The following is a 19,593-nucleotide window of genomic DNA, read 5'->3' on the forward strand; positions in this document are numbered from 1 at the left end:
AGGATATTGTAAATCATGAACAAATACTGTACAGAGAGCTGTGGATGCTGGAGATCTGAAGCAAACAAAGATTGCTGGAGAATGATAGCAGGTCTGGCAACATCTGTGAAGACTGGGCTCAAAATGTTAACTCTGTTTTCTGACTGTGTCATGCGTAATTAGAAATGCTCTCCAATAAGAACATATATTCTGACTTTTTTCCAGTTTGTAACAATATTTTGAACTACAACTCTCAATTGTTATGTCACTTGGTAAAACTTCCTGCTTAATTTTAACCAGCAACACCGATTATCCTGTGCAGTAATCTGAGGGAGGGAGGGTGGTGGGGGAGAATCTTCAGAACATTGCAGTATAATCTTGTCACCAGAAAATTTGTTTTCTTTATGCTTCCCTCCAATGAGTTGTGGTAAATTGAAGTATTTCATTGTATTTACTTTAATGTTCCATCTCTAGTGAAGTAATTTTGCATCTACGTCAAGGCCATGATTCATAAATGATGGATCAGTTTCATAATTGAATTACTTGTGTTTTATGTCAGAACTTTGAGACCATTACAATAGTGGTTTAAGAATGTGCTGAATGTCCAGACATTTAGCTTTGTGGGCATGCAAGAAGAAAATTTAAGTTTGAAATTACTATCCTTGAGCCACTGATCGTTGATGTTTTATTTGTGCTCATCATTACTTTGCAACAGGAGAGGTTTTGTAGAACTTTTTGTTTTTAAAATTTTAGTCACAGGTCAAGATTTCTGATACTTTGATCCATGTCAGTCCTGTTCTTCTTCACCCCTTGTAAAATGTCATTATTTATGCTCATTTGGCATTGCATAAACTTTCAGTTTACTTAAGTTGCATCATGATTAAAATAAGTGTTCTAGGAGACTTGTATCAAGTAGTTTCCTACAGTATCTGCTCATACTGTCTCCACCTGGAATTTGACCAAAGCTTATAAACTACTTCAACCCAAACAAAGATTAACGAAAATAATAAATCTGGATGGAGCACCTGACATCAACCCTAGACACCAAAAACAATCTCAAACCTCCTTAATCCTGCAAAGTCATCTTTGCCAACATTGGAGATTTGTGCCAAAGTTTGGTGACCTGGCCCACAGACCAGTTAACACAGTGGTAAGAATACAAAATGTACTGCAAGTGGGGAATTTCAATGTCCGTGATCAAGAGTTGCTTGGTAGCTCCATTACTGACCAAGCTAGCAGAGTCCTGAAGGACAGGGCCACTGGACTGGGTTTACAGTATGTGGTGAAGGAACCAACAAGGGAGAAATTTACTTGATCACATCCTCATCAATCTACCTGTCATAAATGCATTTACTGTGCCATGATCAGTAGTAGAGACCACTGTAGTCCTTCAGACACAAAATCCCATTAACCACATCAAAGATGCCCTTAGACTGCATTCCTGAAGAAGGGCTCATGCTCAAAACGTCAATTCTCTTGCTCCTTGGATGCTGCCTGACCTGCGCTTTTCAAGCAACACTTTTTCAGCTCTGATCTCCAGCATCTGCAGTCCTCACTTTCTCCTTAGACTACAAATCTTGTTTGGGAAATAGAAACCAGAAAATGGAAATTTGGAATTCCCTTCACCATTCGAAGGGAAGTGGAACTGTGTGGTCACTTAATGGTTACTCAAGGACATATAACTTCGCTGGAAGCTAGATTTTGATACATATGCGATTCACTGGTACCAAATGTCTATGAAAGAAAACAGCTTAGCAACGGGGTTTGGATTGGTTTAAGTGACACTTTATCACAGACATGAGGAGCAGTATGGACTCGACCTAGAAAAAAACAAGTGAAATAGTGCAGATTTTTAATTGGGACAAAAAAAAATCTAAGAGTGCAAAGGGAAAGAAAACTTCTAACACTAGCCAAGACCAGCTGTTGAATTGACTGTGTGATGTCAACACCAAAAGCAGCAATGAAAATTGGGAAAAGCTTCCTCATTCCATTGACTTTGAATTTGATCCATGGCCTTTGTGACATTTTTGTCTGTTTTCTACCATAATACTCCTAAAATGTGTACTGCCTTATTCATTGGGTGTAAATTAATGTTTTGATTTAAAGGGGAAAAAGTTTAAGTTTGCATTTAGTAATCTGTTTTTCTCGTGTCAGAGAGTGCACTTGTTACAATATCTTTTGTTTTCCTTTTCCATTCTTTAAAACTGTTGAGAATTTCTTTCATCTCAGGTAATGGCCACAGTCGGGCATTAACCACCCCAGAGTTTAAAACACTCATTTCACATTTGCAATGACTGATAGAAAAGTGGGACTTCATTTCCAGCATACTATTCCAACTAGGGTTGTCACAAGATCTGCAAGACAGCCACCATGCTAAACGTGCAGACTGAATCACATCTGGCAATTTCAGACTAGGTGTCTATAAAGTGCTGAGAGTCATTAGAGCTGTATTCAACAACCATCAGTAATCGCTGGGCTCAGCACATTCTCCACTCCACCATTCCCATCAAGCCAGACATTCATTCCTTGTTCATTGAAAAGTGTAAGAAGGCATGCCAGGAATAGCACCAGACATATTTAAAGTTCAGGTTTCAACCTGGTCAGCCTACAACACTGGTCTATTTCCATGTAATACAGTGGAAGCCGGGTTCAAAAGAATGGTTGTGGGGGATCTTAGCCCTATCCTTTGTAGTTCTGCCATATTGTGAATAATGGTGGACAAATAAATAGCTATCAGAAGGTAGAGGCTCCACAAAAATCCACGTCCTTGGTGAAAGTGGAGCCCAACACATCAGAGCAAAAGACAAGTCGGAAGTACTTGCATCATCTGTCGCCAAAAGTGCCAAGTTAGGATTCATCTCTCCCTCTTCCAGCGTCTCTCCAACATCATAGATGCCAGCCTTCTACCAATTAGATTCACTCCATGTGATATCAATAAGAGAATGAGGGCAGTGGACACTACTAAGGCTATAATTGGTCACTGATGTACCATTTGGATTCTGCTAGAGCCACTTGGCTTCTGATATCATGGCAATTTTGATGCAAACATGGACAAAAGAGCCAACTCCGAATGAGAGGTTAGTGACTGCCCTTGACATCAAAGCCACTTTCAACAAAATAAACATTTTAAAATTCCCAGCAAAATTAGTGTCAGTAGAATCTGAGAAAGCTTACCATTTGTTGGAGTGACAAATAACAAAAAAGGTAGTTATGATTGTTGGTTAATCATTTCAGCTCTTGGACATCACTGCTAGAGTTCCTCGAAGTATTGCCTTGGTCCTAACCATTTTCAAGTGTATCAAAAATAACCTTCCCTCCATCCATTAATGTCAGGAATGGTGAATGATGCTGATCATTCTTCAGATACTGAAGCAGTCTGTGTACACATGTACCAAGATTTGGGCAACATTCGGGCTTGGGCTGATAAGTGGCAAATTAGTATTTGTCCTATACAAGTGTCAAGTAATGACGACTGCCTCTGATAAGAGATTTTTTAAAAATCATTCTTTGTTCAATGACATTATCAGTGCTGAAATTCCCACTGTCAACATAGAGAGGGTTATCATTAACCAGCCATATAGATACTGTGTGTACAAGAGTAAATCAAAGACTAGGAATCCTGCAGCAAGTAACTCTATTTCCTTGTCTCTCCACCATCTACAAGGTGCAAGTCAGGAGTGTGATTAAATACTCCCCACTGGTTGTTAGGTGTAACTTCATTTAAAGAAGTTTGACACCATCCAAGCAACCTACTTGATTGGCACCACATTCAACATTTTCAACCTTAATTCCTTTCACCAGTGCACAGTCAACAGTATATTCTATCTACAAGATGCACTGCAGTAACTAACCAAGACTGCTTTCACTTCCAAACCTGTGATATACCCCTAGAAGGATGAGGCAGCAGATACACAGGAACAGTACCACTTGCAGGTACCCCTCAAAGCCATAGACCATCTTGATGTGGAAGTATATCTCCATTACTTGTCACTATACCAGAATCCTGGAGTTGCCGCTTTAGCAGCACTGAGCATGTCCCTACATCCTACAGCAGGAGTTCAACAAGGCAGCTTACTACCACTTTCTCCAGGCAGATCACAAGGGGCAATAAATGATGATCTAATCAGCAATGCCCATGTCACAGGCAAAGGTTTTTAAAACTCCTTATTTGTTTATCTCTGTTTTGAACTAAATCTTATTGTTTAAGCCCTCACAATTTTTGGTAACATATTAAGCTGTATTAAATTAATCTTAGAAAGATTTGTCTACTATTGCCACATAAAATCATCATTACTTCTTAAGACCAATCATTATATTCCTGATACTGATGAATATTAGAAGGAACGTGTTGGGGTCTGGTGATTCTGAAGGTGATTGACATCTTGGCTCCACAATTGCCAGCAATCTGTCACTTGATGCCAGAATCACTGTGTTGCGAAAGATCTGAGTGACACACTAAGCAGGAGAAAGGGTTGAACATTTTTCATTGCCATTTTCTGAGCTCTACCCTTGACTTCTCTTGGCAGAGCAAAATATCTAATTCAGAGGTTCTGGAGCAAATTAATTCCATCCATATAAAATAATTACTGAGCCACGTTAGTTGAATGGATAATGAGTACATACCCATTGACCTTCTGAACAGTGAACTGGCCATTGTGTCATAACATATTACTAAGGCTGGAAATTAACTGAAGACCGGAATAATGTTGATACCGGTAATTGTGTAGCGCCCCCCCACCTCCGCTATGGAAAAATGACTGAATAAACTTGCAATATAGTTGGTGTCAATACAGTCACCTATTGGATTCAGGATCCCCTTAAAACTGAGTAACTTGTTATTTTCTGAAACTTCAGGTTTCTGAAGAAGGATTGATGGACCTGAAATGTTAACTCTGCTTTCTCTCCACAGGTGTGATCAGACCTGCTGAGATTTTCCAGCAATTTCTGTTCTTGTTCAGATATCAAGCATTCACAATGCTTTGTTTTTTAAACTTTTCATTTTGCTTCCTTTTTTTATTTAAAAATTCTTCTATTAAGACGTCCAGGCATAAACCTTCAGTTTACTTAAACTACATGTTGCTGACAGCTACAACAACTGGAGGCTAATTGTTTCGACAGGCAGTGGAAGAGCTTGTGGACAAACAAAGATGGGTTGGTGAGAAGAGACTTCTAGAAAACAGGCCAGTGACTCGAGTATCTTTTTGGACTACTGTCATATCCTGTAGCAAATGCCACAGACTGTCTTACCAGAGTCAGTTTCTTGAGCCACACGAGGCAATGTTCAACACAGTTAAGCATCAAGGTGCAAACGTTTAAGTTAAGACTGTAAAAGAAGGGACATCACAGGAACCTGGAAGTGCCAGTATAATGGAGTCAGATTATAGCTTGATTTTGAAACGTAGTAATGAAAAACATCCAAGTGCTTAGCTTTGGCATGATGAATATAACTCCATTATAGTGTTGACATGTTTGATGTGGTCTGCATAATAAAATTAAAACATTTTTCAATACAATCTGTTACTGCAATTATGTTTTTAGTTGTAAGCAACATGACAAAGCTTGTTCTCGACCTTGAGTCGCTCCAGCTAGTATTAATGATTTGCGTTGTTACTAAAAATAAATTGAGGTCAACTAATGCAAAGCATCACACGAGTTGTGATTTATATTTGATTATTGTGGAGTCTGTTGTAGATCATTATTCTACTTAAAGCACGGTTGCAAATTTTAATGACTGTCAAATCCTTATTTTCATGGGAGGAAATCCAGACAGGTATCCTGCTCTGAAATCAACAAGGGCTAAGTTTAATATACTTGATATTGTAATAATTCTGTTTCAATTTCTCTTGCAAGAGAAAAATGAGCAACCAAGAATACGGAAGTAGCCAGGAATTTGCTGCAGATGTGAGATTAATGTTTTTCAACTGCTACAAGTATAATCCTCCAGACCATGAAGTAGTAGCTATGGGTAGAAAACTTCAGGTAAGAGATTATGACCATTCATGAAAGATTAATATTGTTGTGACCAATCTCTGGGTGAGGTTAACCGATTTATTAAGGCTCCAGGTAGAATACGCCAAATTGTGCAATTCCCAAGCAAAAAAGGATGAACTGGCTCTCATCTTGATTCATTCATCCATTTCCTTAGGTGGTCACAAAAAGATTAATTTAGAAAAGGATCCATTCTTTTGTAAATGCCTTTTTCCCAGATAATACTAGCTAAATAAACAAATTGCATGTTTTAATAGCTGCTGACTTGACCAGGCTTTTTTGAGTTAATAGAAGAGAGGTCATTAGTTATTAAATGCAAGAATCCATTCAGTACAGAGAGATCAAATGAAGTGAATCCAACAAATTTGCATAAAGATACGTAACTAAATCTCCTGAGTTATGTGTAGGGCAGCCATGTTGTTAGCCCAGAGTTGACTTTGAGATGCTTGCCTTTGCAGGTCAGCTGATAGGCATTAGGCCTGTTTCCTTGTGGCTGAGGTTTCATTTGCATTCTGACTTTAAGCAAAGAGAAAGAGACTTTCTTCCTTTCTCTCGCCCAGATTGCTCTCTTTTTATCTCAGTATTTTCATTGTCTGAGAAAACTCTTGGGTGATGTAGTTTAAAAATAGTGTTACAACTAAATTCATTTTTATTGAAACTCATTTGACACCCATCAGGCATAACATTCTATGGTCTGTCTTGAGACTGGGATAGTCAATACAGGCCTTCCAGTCATTGAACTAAATTACTCTACTCTATTTACATTTTCAGTCATTTTTTGGCTGTATATCCACACTTTTAAAAAACAAACTGTAATAAAAAGTTGAATTTGTCGTTGAATCTGGGGTTATGAACCATGGTCATGACAAACATTTTTATAATCAATAGTTTAATGGTTTGCTGAACTACCTAGAAAAATGCTTTGCAAAATCTTATCTCCTGCATTGTAAAACCATTGCCTGCAGGATCATTCATGCCTGTAGGTGACACTGTTTATAGGAGATTGACAGTTAGCAAATAAAACAATTTTGAGTCAGCATGCATCTTTAGATTCTGTAAATTGAATATTGCCATGGAGCAATCTTAATTTCGCAGGCCGTTTTGGATCCTCCATCTCCCACACCACCCAACAGTAATCTTAATGCTGGGTTTGGTTGAGTGGATGTAACACAAAGGGAGATCCACTGATTACAATAAAATTTCAATGTCAGTGTCAAGAGAAATGTTTTTGATTTTATAAATCCTGACATCTTCCTATACTTAATTCAAGCTAGTGCAACAACTTTATTAGGCACATCTGAGCTAAAAAAAAAAATGAATTTTTCATTGATGTTTGGAATGGCATTTGAGGATTCTTAAATGATTTTATTACCCCAACACATTTATTTCTATGCACTAGTCTATTGAGTTGAAGGCAAGTAATTTAGTGCAGCAGCGTGAGAGGGAGGATTGGGAGCAAAATTTCATGCTATATTTTAATCCAAACTGTCACCTTTCCTCTTATGTAACATATATAATCATAAACTTTCAGAGAAAAACAATCCTTTGGAAGAAACCCTTTTTTTTTAAACTAATGTCTAGTTAATCTGTATCCACTTTTTTTTTAAACAGGATGTTTTTGAGATGCAATATGCACAAATATCTGAGCCTGTTAAAGCTCCACCATCGGCACAATCCACAACTCATTTCACTGAATCATCAAGTGAAGATAATGACAGTTACTCTGCTGAAAGTAGCTCTGACAGCTTAATGAAAGAACAGAAGGATCGCCTTGCTCAGCTTCAAGATCAGGTTTAAAAAGAATTTCTAAAAAGAAAAGAATCTTATTTTTTAAATACAATTTCACTTAAATTATTGTTATAGTGCCACTAATCTCTCACTTTGTCACTCCTGATCGCCAAGTGTACAGTAACTGAGAGTTCATGAGATTGTAAAACTATATGTTTGATTGTTGGTACTTCATTTTCTTGGGGCATGTTATTCCAAGATTGGTTCCTGATCATTCACATCTTGAGTTGAGAACATTTCTTTTTCTCTGTGGTTTCATTTACTTAGCTGTCGAGGCATGTTTTGACTTTTCTCCAAAAGCAGAGGTTGTCACTAGTGAGTTACTGTAGCATATTCTCGGTTGAAGCCCCAGCCCCTGTGCTGCTAGGATTTGTATCTGTGACCATTAACGTTTGACTTTTCAAATCTATATCCACTCTCCAGCATTAGAAACATATGGATTCTATAAACTTCACCAGTTCCGTTTTGTATTTTTTGGTCAAGGTCAATCCATATATTTGGTTAACACTTTTTTTTTGGTCAGTTTCTTCATTGCAGCCTCTTGTTTATTTTGCCACTTCATTCAAAAGAACAAACTTTTATGATTGTACAAAAACACCTCTCACAATCTGCTTACTGGGAGAAATGGTGTGGATTGCCTTAAAAGGAACAACTTTCTTACCACAAAATAGGAAATTGCATTGCAAAGGGCAAAGAGAGGGGAATGATTCCTGAAATGTATTCTCAAGCTTTCTTGCCTGTGTTTCCTACTCCAGCGCTGAAAATGTGTTGCTGGAAAAGCGCAGCAGGTCAGGCAGCATCCCGGGAACAGGAGAATCGACGTTTCGGGCATGAGCCCTTCTTCAGGAATGCATGACTGCAAATGTTTTGTTCGTTTACCTTCACTGCTTTCACCACCTCAGAGTTCATCCCTTGTGGTTGGCGCCTCCCTCCAAGGCCCCAAAGGAAACTTCTATATATCCGCCACAAATTCACCTGCACCTCCACACACAACATCTATTGCATCCTCTGCACCCGATGTGGCCTCCTCTATATTGGGGAGACAGGCCGCCTATTTGCGGACCGTTTCAGAGAACACCTCTGGGACACCCGGACCAACCAACCCAACCACCCTGTGGCTCAACACTGCAACTCCCCCTCCCACTCCACCAAGGATATGCAGGTCTTTGGACTTCTCCATCGCCAGACCACAACAACACGACGGTTGGAGGAAGAGTGCCTCATCTTCCGCCTAGGAACCCTCCAACCACAAGGGATGAACTCGGATTTCACCAGTTTCCTCATTTTCCCCCCCCCCCCACCTTGTCTCAGTCAAATCCATCGAACTCAGCACCGCCTTCCTAACCTGCAATCTTCTTCCTGACCCCTCTGCCCCCACCCCAGTCTGACATATCACCCTCACCTTGACCTCTTTCCACCTATCGCATTTCCAACGCCCCTCCCCCAAGTCCCTCCTCCCTACCTTTTATCTTAGCCTGCTGGACACACTTTCCTCATTCCTGAAGAAGGGCTTATGCCCGAAATGTCGATTCTCCTGTTCCCTGGATGCTGCCTGACCTGCTGTGCTTTTCCAGCAACACATTTTCAGCTCTGATCTCCAGCATCTGCAGACCTCACTTTCTCCTCAAAGATGTTTCCTACTCCAGAAGGATGTAAAGTCTGTTTGGGAATGAAATGGAACAACTGGAGCATATAACAGTGGGAGAACACTTGAGAAATGGTGATCAGAATATCTTCAAACTTAAGAGTACAAATACTACATAACTTGAGTAGTGCTGAAAAAGACACATCCAGTCATCTTGCATTAACCAGGACAACTCTCTTTTGAAGGAGAAAACCAACTTTTGGACTCCATGAGTAAATGTGCACTGGTTGACAAGTGGACTCTAAATGTAGGGGGTAATGACATGGAGAAGGCACTTTTTTTTTTAAAATGTTCAACAAATACTGCCAGGCTTTGTTTAAATATTGAGCAGGTTGGCTGTAATTGATCAGGTCATTGCCCTGAGAAATGAACCAGCAAATGGTTGTCACCTGTTTTGTTGAGTTGGAATAGATGCAATGCACGAACATATTTTCTTGCCTGCAAAGGCAAAGGTCCTGTGTTTTAATATACATAACTTCCAGTTCGTGCAAGCACATCACACCACAGGTCCAACTGATGATCCTAAATTGGTTATCAGCATAATTCTTCGTAAACTTCAGATTATCTAGCAAATCTCAAATTTATTAGAGATTAGTATGGCTTTGTGCACAGGAGGTCTTGTCTCTCAAATTTGAGTTTTTGAGGAAGTGATGAAGATGTTTGACATGGGTGGGGTAGTGAATGTTGTCTACAGGAGTTTTGCTAAAGCATTTGACAAGGTCTCTCATGATAGGCTGATACAGAAGATTAAGGCAATAGGATTCATAGTGAGTTGTAAGTTGGATGCAAAATTGGCTTGGTCATAAAAAATCAGAGGGTAGTTGAGTGTTTTTTTCTCTGGAGGACTGTGACCAGTGGTGTTCAAGGATCAGTACTGGGACCTGTTGATAATGTATATAAATGATTTAGTTGAAAATGCAGATGATCTGATTAGTAAACGTGTAGATGACAGAAACAGTAGTGGACCTGTGGATAGAGAAAGGTTGTCAAATAGGGTATAGATCAGTCAGAGTAGGGCAGAGAAATGGCAGAGTTTAATCCCTGATGAGTGTGAGGTAATGCATTTCGGGAGGTCATTTACAAGGGGAATGTATACAGTAGATGGCAGGAACATTGATATACAGAGACATCTTGGGTAGCAAGTCCGTAGCTCCCTAAAAGTGACAACACAAGTGGATGAGGTGATAAAAGAAGGTCTACGGCAGGCTTGCCTTCATTGGTAAGGGCACGGAAGTATAAAAGGTGGCATATCATATTGCAGCTGCATTTGACTTTAGTTAGGCCAGATTTGGAGTATTGTATGCAGTTTTGGTCACTGCACTATATGAAGGATGTGGAGACTTCTGAGGGTGCAAAAAAGGTTCACCAGGATTTTGCCTGGTTGGAGTATGTTCTGTAAAAGGAGGGGATAGACAAAATTAGATTGTTTGCACTAGAGTGTGGGAGGCTGAGGCTTGATACAAGTGTATAAAGTTGGAGAAGCATGGATAGTGTGGGTAGTTGTACCCCAAGGTGCAAATGTCAAAGAATAGGGGACACAGGTTTAAAGTGAGATGTGAGTTAATTCTTTACACAAGAGGGTGTGTTTTGGAATGTGCTGCTAGGGCACTTGGTAGAAGCAGATACAACAGCAATGTCTAAGAGGCATTTGATTTATTGTAGTCACATGTACCTAATGCAATGAAAAGCTTTGTTTGCGAGCAGTATAGGCAAATCATATAAAGCAAGGACATACAGATCGTAGGGTGTTCAGACAGTGCGACGCATATAGGTTACACTGTGCAGGTGTGAGAACTAAGATAAACATTAATAAGATCAAAATTATTGAAGTCAGAGAATCAATTCAGCAGTCTAGTCATGGCAGGGAAGAAGCCGTACGTGTGTGTGTGTTTTCAAGCTTTTGTATCTTCCTGACTGACTAGGATGTAGGAGAGTATTACTGGGGTGGGATGTTTACAGCCTTTCTGTGCCAACAAGAAATGTAATTGGAGTCCATGTACAGGGGGCTTCTGTGACTGTCTGGACTAGGCAGACAGTAGAGAGTAGTGCTGGAAAAGCACAGCAGGTCAGGCAGCATCTGAGGAGCAGGAGAATCGACGGTTCGGGCATAACCACTTCATCAGAAATGTGGCTTGGGGGTTGGGGCTGAGATAAATGGGAGGGAGTGGAATTTTGGGGAAGGTAGCTGAGAAAGCGATAGGTGGTTGAAGGTGAGGGAGAAGGTGATAGGTCAGAGGGCTGAGTGATGGACAGGTCTGGAGGGCGGTGCAGAGTTGAAGGTTTGAGACTGGGATAATGGGGGTGGGGGGAAATGAGGCTGTTGAAATCCACATTGATTCCGTGTGTTGCAGGGATTCCTCCTCCAGGTGTCGGGTGGTAACGGTTTGGGGTGGAGGCGGCCCAGGGCCTGCATGTCCTTGGAGTGGGAGGGGGCGGTGGGGTTGGTAGATGCGGGTGTCCAGAAATGTTCTCTGAAAAGATCCGCAAGAAAGCGTCCTGTCTCCCTGCGTGGTCTCCTCTACATCGGAGTGCAACAGATGCAGTAGATGACATTGACAATAGGTGCAGGAGTAGGCCATTCTGCCCTTCAAGCCTGCACCACCATTCGTTATAATCATGGCTGATCATCCTCAATCAGTATCCTGTTCCTGCCTTATCTCCATAACCCTTGATTCCACTATCCTTGAGAGCTCTATCCAACTCTTAAACGAATCCAGAGACTGGGCCTCCACTGCCTTCTGGGGCAAAACATTCCACACACCCACCACTCTCTGGGTGAAGAAGTTTCTCTTCATCTCTGTCCTAAATGGCCTATCCCTTATTTTTAAGCTGTGTCTTCTGGTTCGGGACTCACCCATCAGCGGAAACATGCTTCCTGCCTCCAGAGTGTCCAATCCTTTAATAATCTTATACATCTCAATCAGATTCCCTCTGTCTTCTAAACTCAAGGGTATACAGTCGCTCCAGTCTTTCAACATAAGATAGTCTCGCTATTCCAGGAATTGACCTCGTGAACCTACGCTGCACTCCCTCAATAGCCAGAATGTCTTTCCTCAAAATTGGAGACCAGAACTGCACACAATATTCCAGGTGCGATCTCACCAGGGCCCTGTACAGCTGCAGAAGAACCTCTTTGCTTCTATACTCAATCCCTCTTGTTATGAAGGCCAGCATGCTATTAGCTTGCTTCACTACCTGCTGTACCTGCATGCTTACCTTCATTGACTGGTGTACAAGAACACCCAGATCTCTCTGTACTACCCCTTTATCTAACTTGACTCCATTTAGGGAGTAATCTGCCTTCCTGTTCTTGCCACCAAAGTGGATAACCATACATTTATCCACATTAAATTGCATCTGCCATGCATCTGACCACTCATCTAACCTGTCCAGGTCACCCTGTAATCTCCTAACATCCTTCTCACATTTCACCCTGCCACCCAGCTTTGTATCATCAGCAAATTTGCTAATGTTACTATTAATACCATCTTCTATATCATTAATATATATTGTAAAAAGCTGCGGAGCCAGCACTGATCCCTGCAGTACCCCACTGGTCACCGTCTGCCATTCCGAAAGGGAGCCGTTTATCACTACATTGTTTCCTGTCAGCCAATCAATTTTCAATCCAAGTCAGTACTTTGCCCCCAGTACCATGCATCCTAATTTTGCTCACTAACCTCCTATGTGGGACTTTATCAAAGGCTTTCTGAAAGTCCAGGTACACTACATCCCTGGGTCTCCCTTGTCCATCTTCAGAGTTACATCCTCAAAAATTCCAGAAGATTGGTAGAAGTACAGTAAATTTCTGACAAATGTGGAAGGATCCCTTGGGGCCTTGGACGGAGGTGAGGGGAGTGGGTGTGAGCACAGATTTTGCACTACTTGTAATGGCAGGGAAAGGAGTCAGGAGTTGGGTGTGGGCTGGTTAAGGGTGTGAACCAGACGAGGGAGTTGTGGAGGGAATGATCTTTTTGGAACGCTGATAGGAGTGTTGAGGGAAATATAACTCTGGTGGTGGGGTCCATTTGGAGGTGGTGGAGGATGATGCGTTGTATGCAGAGGTCATATGGGGTGGAAGGTGAGGACCGGGACGGGGCGGGGGTTCCCTCCTTGTATTGGGAGGGGTTGGGTTCAAGGGTGGTGGTGCGTGAAGTGGAGGAGATATGCTGGAGGGCATTGTCAACCATATGGGAAGGGAAGTAGCGATTGTGGAAGAAGGAGGCCATCTGGGACTTTGAGGTGGATTCGGTCATCCTGGGAATAGATGTGGCAGAGGTGGAGGAACTGGGAATAAGGGATGGTGTTTTTACAGGAGGTAGGGTAGGAGGTGGTGTAGTCTAAGAACCCCCCTGGTCTTCACCTTCCACCCCACCAACCTCTGCATACAATGCATCATCCTCCGCCACCTCCAAACGGACCCAACATCAGAGATATATTTCCCTCCCCACCCCTATCAGTGTTCCGAAAAGAGATTTCCCTCCGCAACTCCCTTGTCAAGTCCACACTCCTGGCACCTTTCCCTGCCACTGCAGAAAGTGCAAAACCTGTGCCCACACCACTCCCCTCACTTCTGTCCAAGGCCCCAAGGGATCCTTCCACATCGGTCAGAAATTTACCTGTACCTCTACCAATGTCGTCATCTGCATCTGTTACACCCGGTGTGGTCTCCTCTACAGTGGGGAGACAGGACGTCGCCTTGCAGATCATTTCAGAGAACATCTCTGCGACACCTGCATCCACCAACCCCACCGCCCCGATGCTGAACACATCAACTCCCCCTCCCACTCCATCAAGGACATGCAGTCTTTGGCCACCTCCACCGCCAAACTGTTACCACCGACACCGGGAGGGAGGAAGACCTCAATCTGCCTTGGGGACCTGCAACCACATGGGATAGATGTGGATTTCAACAGCTTCCTCAATTCTCCCCCACCCCCACCATCCTCCAGAACTGTCCATCACTTCCGCTCCTCTCCCCCCCCCCCCCACCTATCACCTTCTCCCTCACCTTCATCCACCTATCGCTTTCTCAGCTACCTTCCCCCCCGCCTCTTCTCCTCGCCCCCCCCCTCCCCCCCCATTTATCTGTCAGCCCCGACCACAAGCCTCATTCCTGATTAAGGGCCTATGCCCGAAATGTCGATTCATCTGCTCTTTGGATGCTGCCTGACCTGCTGTGCTTTTCCTACACTACACTCTCTACTCTGATCTCCAGCATCTGTCGTCCTCACTTTCTCCTCCTGGACAGTGCACACAGCCTTCCATGGTTTCCTGTGGACTTGGGCAGAGCAGTTGCCGTACCAAGGCATTGTGCACCCAGATAGTATGCTTTCTAAGGTGCATCTGTAAAAGTTGAGGGTCCTTCTGGACATGCCAAATTTCCTCAGCTGCCTGAGTAAGAAGAGATGTTGTTGTGCCTCCTTGATTGTTGCATCTGCTGGGAAGTCCAGAACACATGGGTTATCGTCACTCCTCGGAACATGATACACTCAATCTTCTTAGCTTCCACACTGTTGACATGGATGGGGGCCTGTTCTCCTTTCTTCCTGAAGTCATTGATCAGTACTTTTGCTTTGCAAACATTGACAGAGATGTTATCATTGCAGTACGACACCAAACTCTCACTCCTGTATTTTGACTCGTTGTTTGATATTCAGCTTTTATCACAACAGTGTCATCAGCAAACATGTAGATCGCATTTGTTTGGAATTTGTGGCTACCCAGTTGTGGGTGCACAGGGGACTACAAATGCATCCTTGGGGGACTCCGGTGTTGAGAGTTATGGTGGAGGAGGTGCAGTTGTCTATATTCACTGATTGTGGTCTGTGAGTCAGGAAACTGAGGATCCTGTTGTAGAGGGTGGAGCCGAGACCTAGGTCATGAAGTTTTGATCTGTCTGGAGGGGATTACGTGTTGAAGGTGGAGCAGTAGTTGATGAGTAGGAGTCTGACATAGGTGTCTTTGTTGCCTTGATTTTCTAGGGATGAGTGCAGGCCTAGGAAAATGGCATCCACTGTGGACTTAAGTCAGTAAGCAAATTACAGGGGATCAAGGCAGGCTGGGAGGCTAGAGTCTATGTGGGGCATGACCAGCCCCTCAAAGCCCTTCATGGTTATGGAGGTCAGAGCAATTGGGTGGTAATCATTAAGGCACATTGAGCTTTTTCACCCATGAGCAGGCAAGGAATAGAAGGACCATATGCAGGCATATAGAATTTATTTAGAATGGCATCATGTTTGGTGTGGACATACTGGGCCAAAGGACTGTTCTATTACATTAGATGTGATTCTGGAAAAAGAAAATATGTTGTTGTAACCATGTCCAAGTTTTGCAAGAGTGGGCTGTTTGTGTACAATGAATATCTATCTATGAATAGTTGAACAATATACTGTTTGATACGATTAGGCTTTGGGATTGATACAATCTAGGTCATAGCAGCACACTTGATTTGGCACCACATGAACAAGCATTCTCTACCTCCACCACTGATGCTCAGTAGCAGTATGTACCTTTTTATACAAGAGTCACTGCAGATATTCACCAAAGCTAATTGGACAGTACTTCTAACCCCAGAGCCAATAGGACAAGACCAGCAAGTAAATTAGACTCTGCCTTTAAACAAATCACCAACCTGACTTGGAAATATATGCCATTTCCTCTGTCACTGGGTCAAAATTATGGGACTCCCTGCCTAACAGAATTGTGGGTGTACCTGCATCAAATGGACTGTGTAGTGTTCCAAGAAGGCAGCTCTGCACATATTGTCAAAGGTAGTTCAGAATGGACAATAAATGGTGGTCCAAACAGCACAGCCGGCATCTCATGAATGCATTAAAAAAAAAGTATGAATTTCAGTACTGGTGTGATGGCAAGTCTGTTCACTATATGACACAAAAACTGGCAGATTGTATAATGTAGCATTTTAGATTAGATTAGATTACATTACAGTGTGGAAACAGGCCCTATGGCCCAACAAGTCCACACCGACCCGCCGAAGCGCAACCCACCCATACCCCTACATTTGCCCCTTACCTAACACTACGGGCAATTTAGCAAGGCCAATTCACCTGACCTGCACATCTTTGGATTGTGGGAGGAAACCGGAGCACCCGGAGGAAACCCACGTAGACACGGGGAGAACGTGCAAACTCCACACAGTCAGTCGCCTGAGGCGGGAATTGAACCCGGGTCTCTGGCGCTGCGAGGCAGCAGTGCTAACCACTGTGCCACCGTGCCGCCCATTGGCTGTTCACAGCAAATGAGATACTGATATCCAGAATTCAAAAATCAGGAAGCTTCCATTTAAAAGGCCAGTGAGGAGAATTTTGTTTCTAGGACTGTCATCTTGGAGTTCTCTCCAACAGAGTGATGGATATTGAGTTCAAAATGTATTCAGTGCTGAGGTCGACAGATTTTAATCTACAAAGGAATCTAAGGTTATTGTACTGCTCAGGAGAATGGGGAAGAGGGCAGGCAGGCCAAATCAATTTTGTTCTGACAACTAGTTTGAGATAATCAAACTCAGTATGGCAATATTAACTCACTATGTGGAGATTTTGACTACTTTCAATATGATCTTCCACAGTTGAAAGCCGTGCATGATCAGCTCAAAGCGTTAACTCGAGCTCCACTGTCTAGACTGAAGAAAAAGAAGAAAGTCAAAAAGGAAAGGAGAAAAAATAAGAAATTTAAGAAAAACTGTGAAAGGAAGAAAACCAAATCCAAGCAATTGCAGAAAAAGAAATACAAGAAAAGCTCTGAGGAAAGAAGGTACAAGTGGATTTTTTGTCACCATATTTTCCAAATAGTATTTCTGCTATTCATGATGCGCTTAGATTGTAAAGTATGAGTGAGAATGTTGTCCTATTTTTGTCATCAATATTTCTTCTTTTAAATCTAGTAAAACATTTGCTTTTAGAATCAACTTCTGCAGTTTGATTTTAAAATGTTGTTATTTTACTTAATATTAAGGTAAGCTAAAGTGACCTGGGAAATGGAACAGCAGCCCGTGCTTTTCATTTCTTTTAGAAAAAAAATTCAAAATGCATCAGTTGCATTTCACAGAAGATCTCAGAATGCTCCATAACCAAATGATGATTTTTAAAATGTGCCACCCATGTTCCAGTTTTGAGCATCACTTGGAAGCACTGAGGGTGCAGAATGTACTCTGGATGATGAACTTCAGTGGGTCAGCTTAATATACCAAAGTTATAAAAAGCAAAACAATAGACTATCCTTTTGTCACGTGTACTCAAGTACAGGGTAGTACAGTGAATTTTACAATGTCACCTCTTATGATGCCATCTTGGGTACAGGTAAAAATCTTCAATACAAAAGGAGGAATAAAAAAGAAAAAGTAGTTACATTTATTTTAGTGATTGATAGTATAACATAGAAGTATGACATAGTTAAAAGGATAAACGTTACAGTCCTGATGAAGGGCTGTAAAATCGAAACATTTATTTTCCTGCTCCTCGGATACTGCCTGACCTGCTATGCTTTTCCAGCACTACTCTAATCTTGAATTTAATCTCCAGCATCTGCAGTACCCACTTCCGCCTTGTTGATTTTAACCTTACTGCGAATTCTCTTGAGGATGCCTGCCTTGAAGTTCTCCCTCCTCCTTATACAAGGATCTCACTGAGTCTCTCTCTCACTGCACCCCATTACATTGCAGTACCTCAGCATAGGGGCTTTCACAGGTAATCGCACTGGACCCCAGTCCAACAACTGTTGCTCCAGTTTGCTCTGTACCAGCTCATAGCTGCTTCAAGGTAGGTTTTCTCCATGGCTTGCTTTCCCCCCTTGCTGGCCTCTGCTCTGTCAACTCTCCTCCGTGACTCATCAGCGGCTTCTGGTCCAGAGTCATCACCTCCATTCCCTCTGGATAAGTCAAAAGTTGAAAAGAGAACAAGTGTAACAGAGGAGCTCTGGCTGGAGTGTTATACTCTGCCACCATCAAGTACAGACTGTTGAAAATTTGAAAATGGAATATGTTGAACAGGGCTGGCAAAGCCACATCTATGGAAAGAGAGACAACAACATTTCAGGTTGTTGACCTGATAAAGCCCTGTAATTGGGGGAGAAAAAGTTTTTTTTCATAATGTTTAGTATGTTTTCCTTTATTAGTCAGAGCATTGAGTATAGGAGTTGGGAGGTCATGATGTGGCTTTTAGGGACATTGATTAGGCCACGTTTGCAATTCTGGTCTCCCTCCTAATAGGACTCCTGTTGTGAAACTTGAAAAGGTTCAGAAGATTTACGAGGATGTTGCTGGGGTTGGAGGGAGAGACTGATTTAGGCTGGGGCTGTTTTCCCTGGGAGTGTTGGAGGTTGAGGGGGTGACCTTTTATAGAGGTTTATAAAATCATGAGGAGCATGGATAGGGTAAACACATAAGATCTTTTCCCTGGGGTAATGGAGTCCAGAACTAGAGGGCATAGGTTTAGAGTTGGAGGAGGGAGATTTAAAAGAGACCTCAGGGAGGAGATTCAAGATGGCGGCGACCCAGCAAGTCTGAGTCTGTAGTGCTCTGCCCAAGACTCGGGCAAAGTGGGGTGTCCACCTCCACCACATCCTCTAAAACATTTAAAATAACTTTTACCCTGCATATTTAGTCATTTAGCACCAAACTTGAACAGCTTGGTGCTGTGCTTAAAATGACTAAAGGAAAAAATGGCCACAACTCGCAACAGGCAGGGACCCCTCCCCCACCCCCTCCAGCAGCAGTGGAGACGTCCGCGGCTGCCTCGGGGGGACTTACCTGCAGAGGCAAGCCTGATCTCCTTAATAACAAGCTGCAGGAGAGGATCGATGCCTTCATCGAAGAATCCAGGAGCAGGTGGGAGTCACTCTTGGTCACGCTGCAAAAGTACGACCGAGAAATTGAAAAGCTCGAACATTGCATTGGAGGGGCGGAGCTAAAGGCCGCGACCTCGGAGACTGCCACTGAATCGGCCATGGGCTGGGTCCGGGCTCTCGAACATGAGTCTGGAGCTTAGAGGAGCACATCAACCTCGATAATCTAAGTCATCAAAAAAAATTCAGTTGCTGGGCCTTACTGAACAGGAGAGGAAGGCCAGCTGGCTGTTTTTTTTTGTTTTTTTTTTTGGAGCAATGGCTCCCTGAAATATTAAAGCTGGAGTCTGGATCAGGCCAGGTGTGGGCAGTGTGAGCCCACTGGGTTGCTA

The 19,593-nt window shown here is 42.5% G+C and overlaps 1 protein-coding gene across 1 annotated transcript in view; it reads left to right on the forward strand.

Moving 5' to 3' along the window:
- LOC122554708 (bromodomain-containing protein 3-like) overlaps positions 1-19,593 on the forward strand; it is a 98,947-nt gene that overhangs the window by 18,128 nt on the left and 61,226 nt on the right. Inside the window, exons 5-7 of the mRNA XM_087990263.1 lie at positions 5,830-5,958; positions 7,579-7,758; positions 16,989-17,173. Of these exons, the coding sequence (XP_087846389.1) occupies positions 5,830-5,958; positions 7,579-7,758; positions 16,989-17,173 (494 nt within the window). The remainder of the gene's footprint in view (positions 1-5,829; positions 5,959-7,578; positions 7,759-16,988; positions 17,174-19,593) is intronic.

The sequence above is a fragment of the Chiloscyllium plagiosum genome, unplaced genomic scaffold (genome assembly GCF_037043375.1).
Source record: "Chiloscyllium plagiosum isolate Xiang-an unplaced genomic scaffold, Cpla_swu_hap1 HiC_scaffold_9, whole genome shotgun sequence".
Classification (NCBI taxonomy): Eukaryota; Metazoa; Chordata; class Chondrichthyes; order Orectolobiformes; family Hemiscylliidae; genus Chiloscyllium; species Chiloscyllium plagiosum.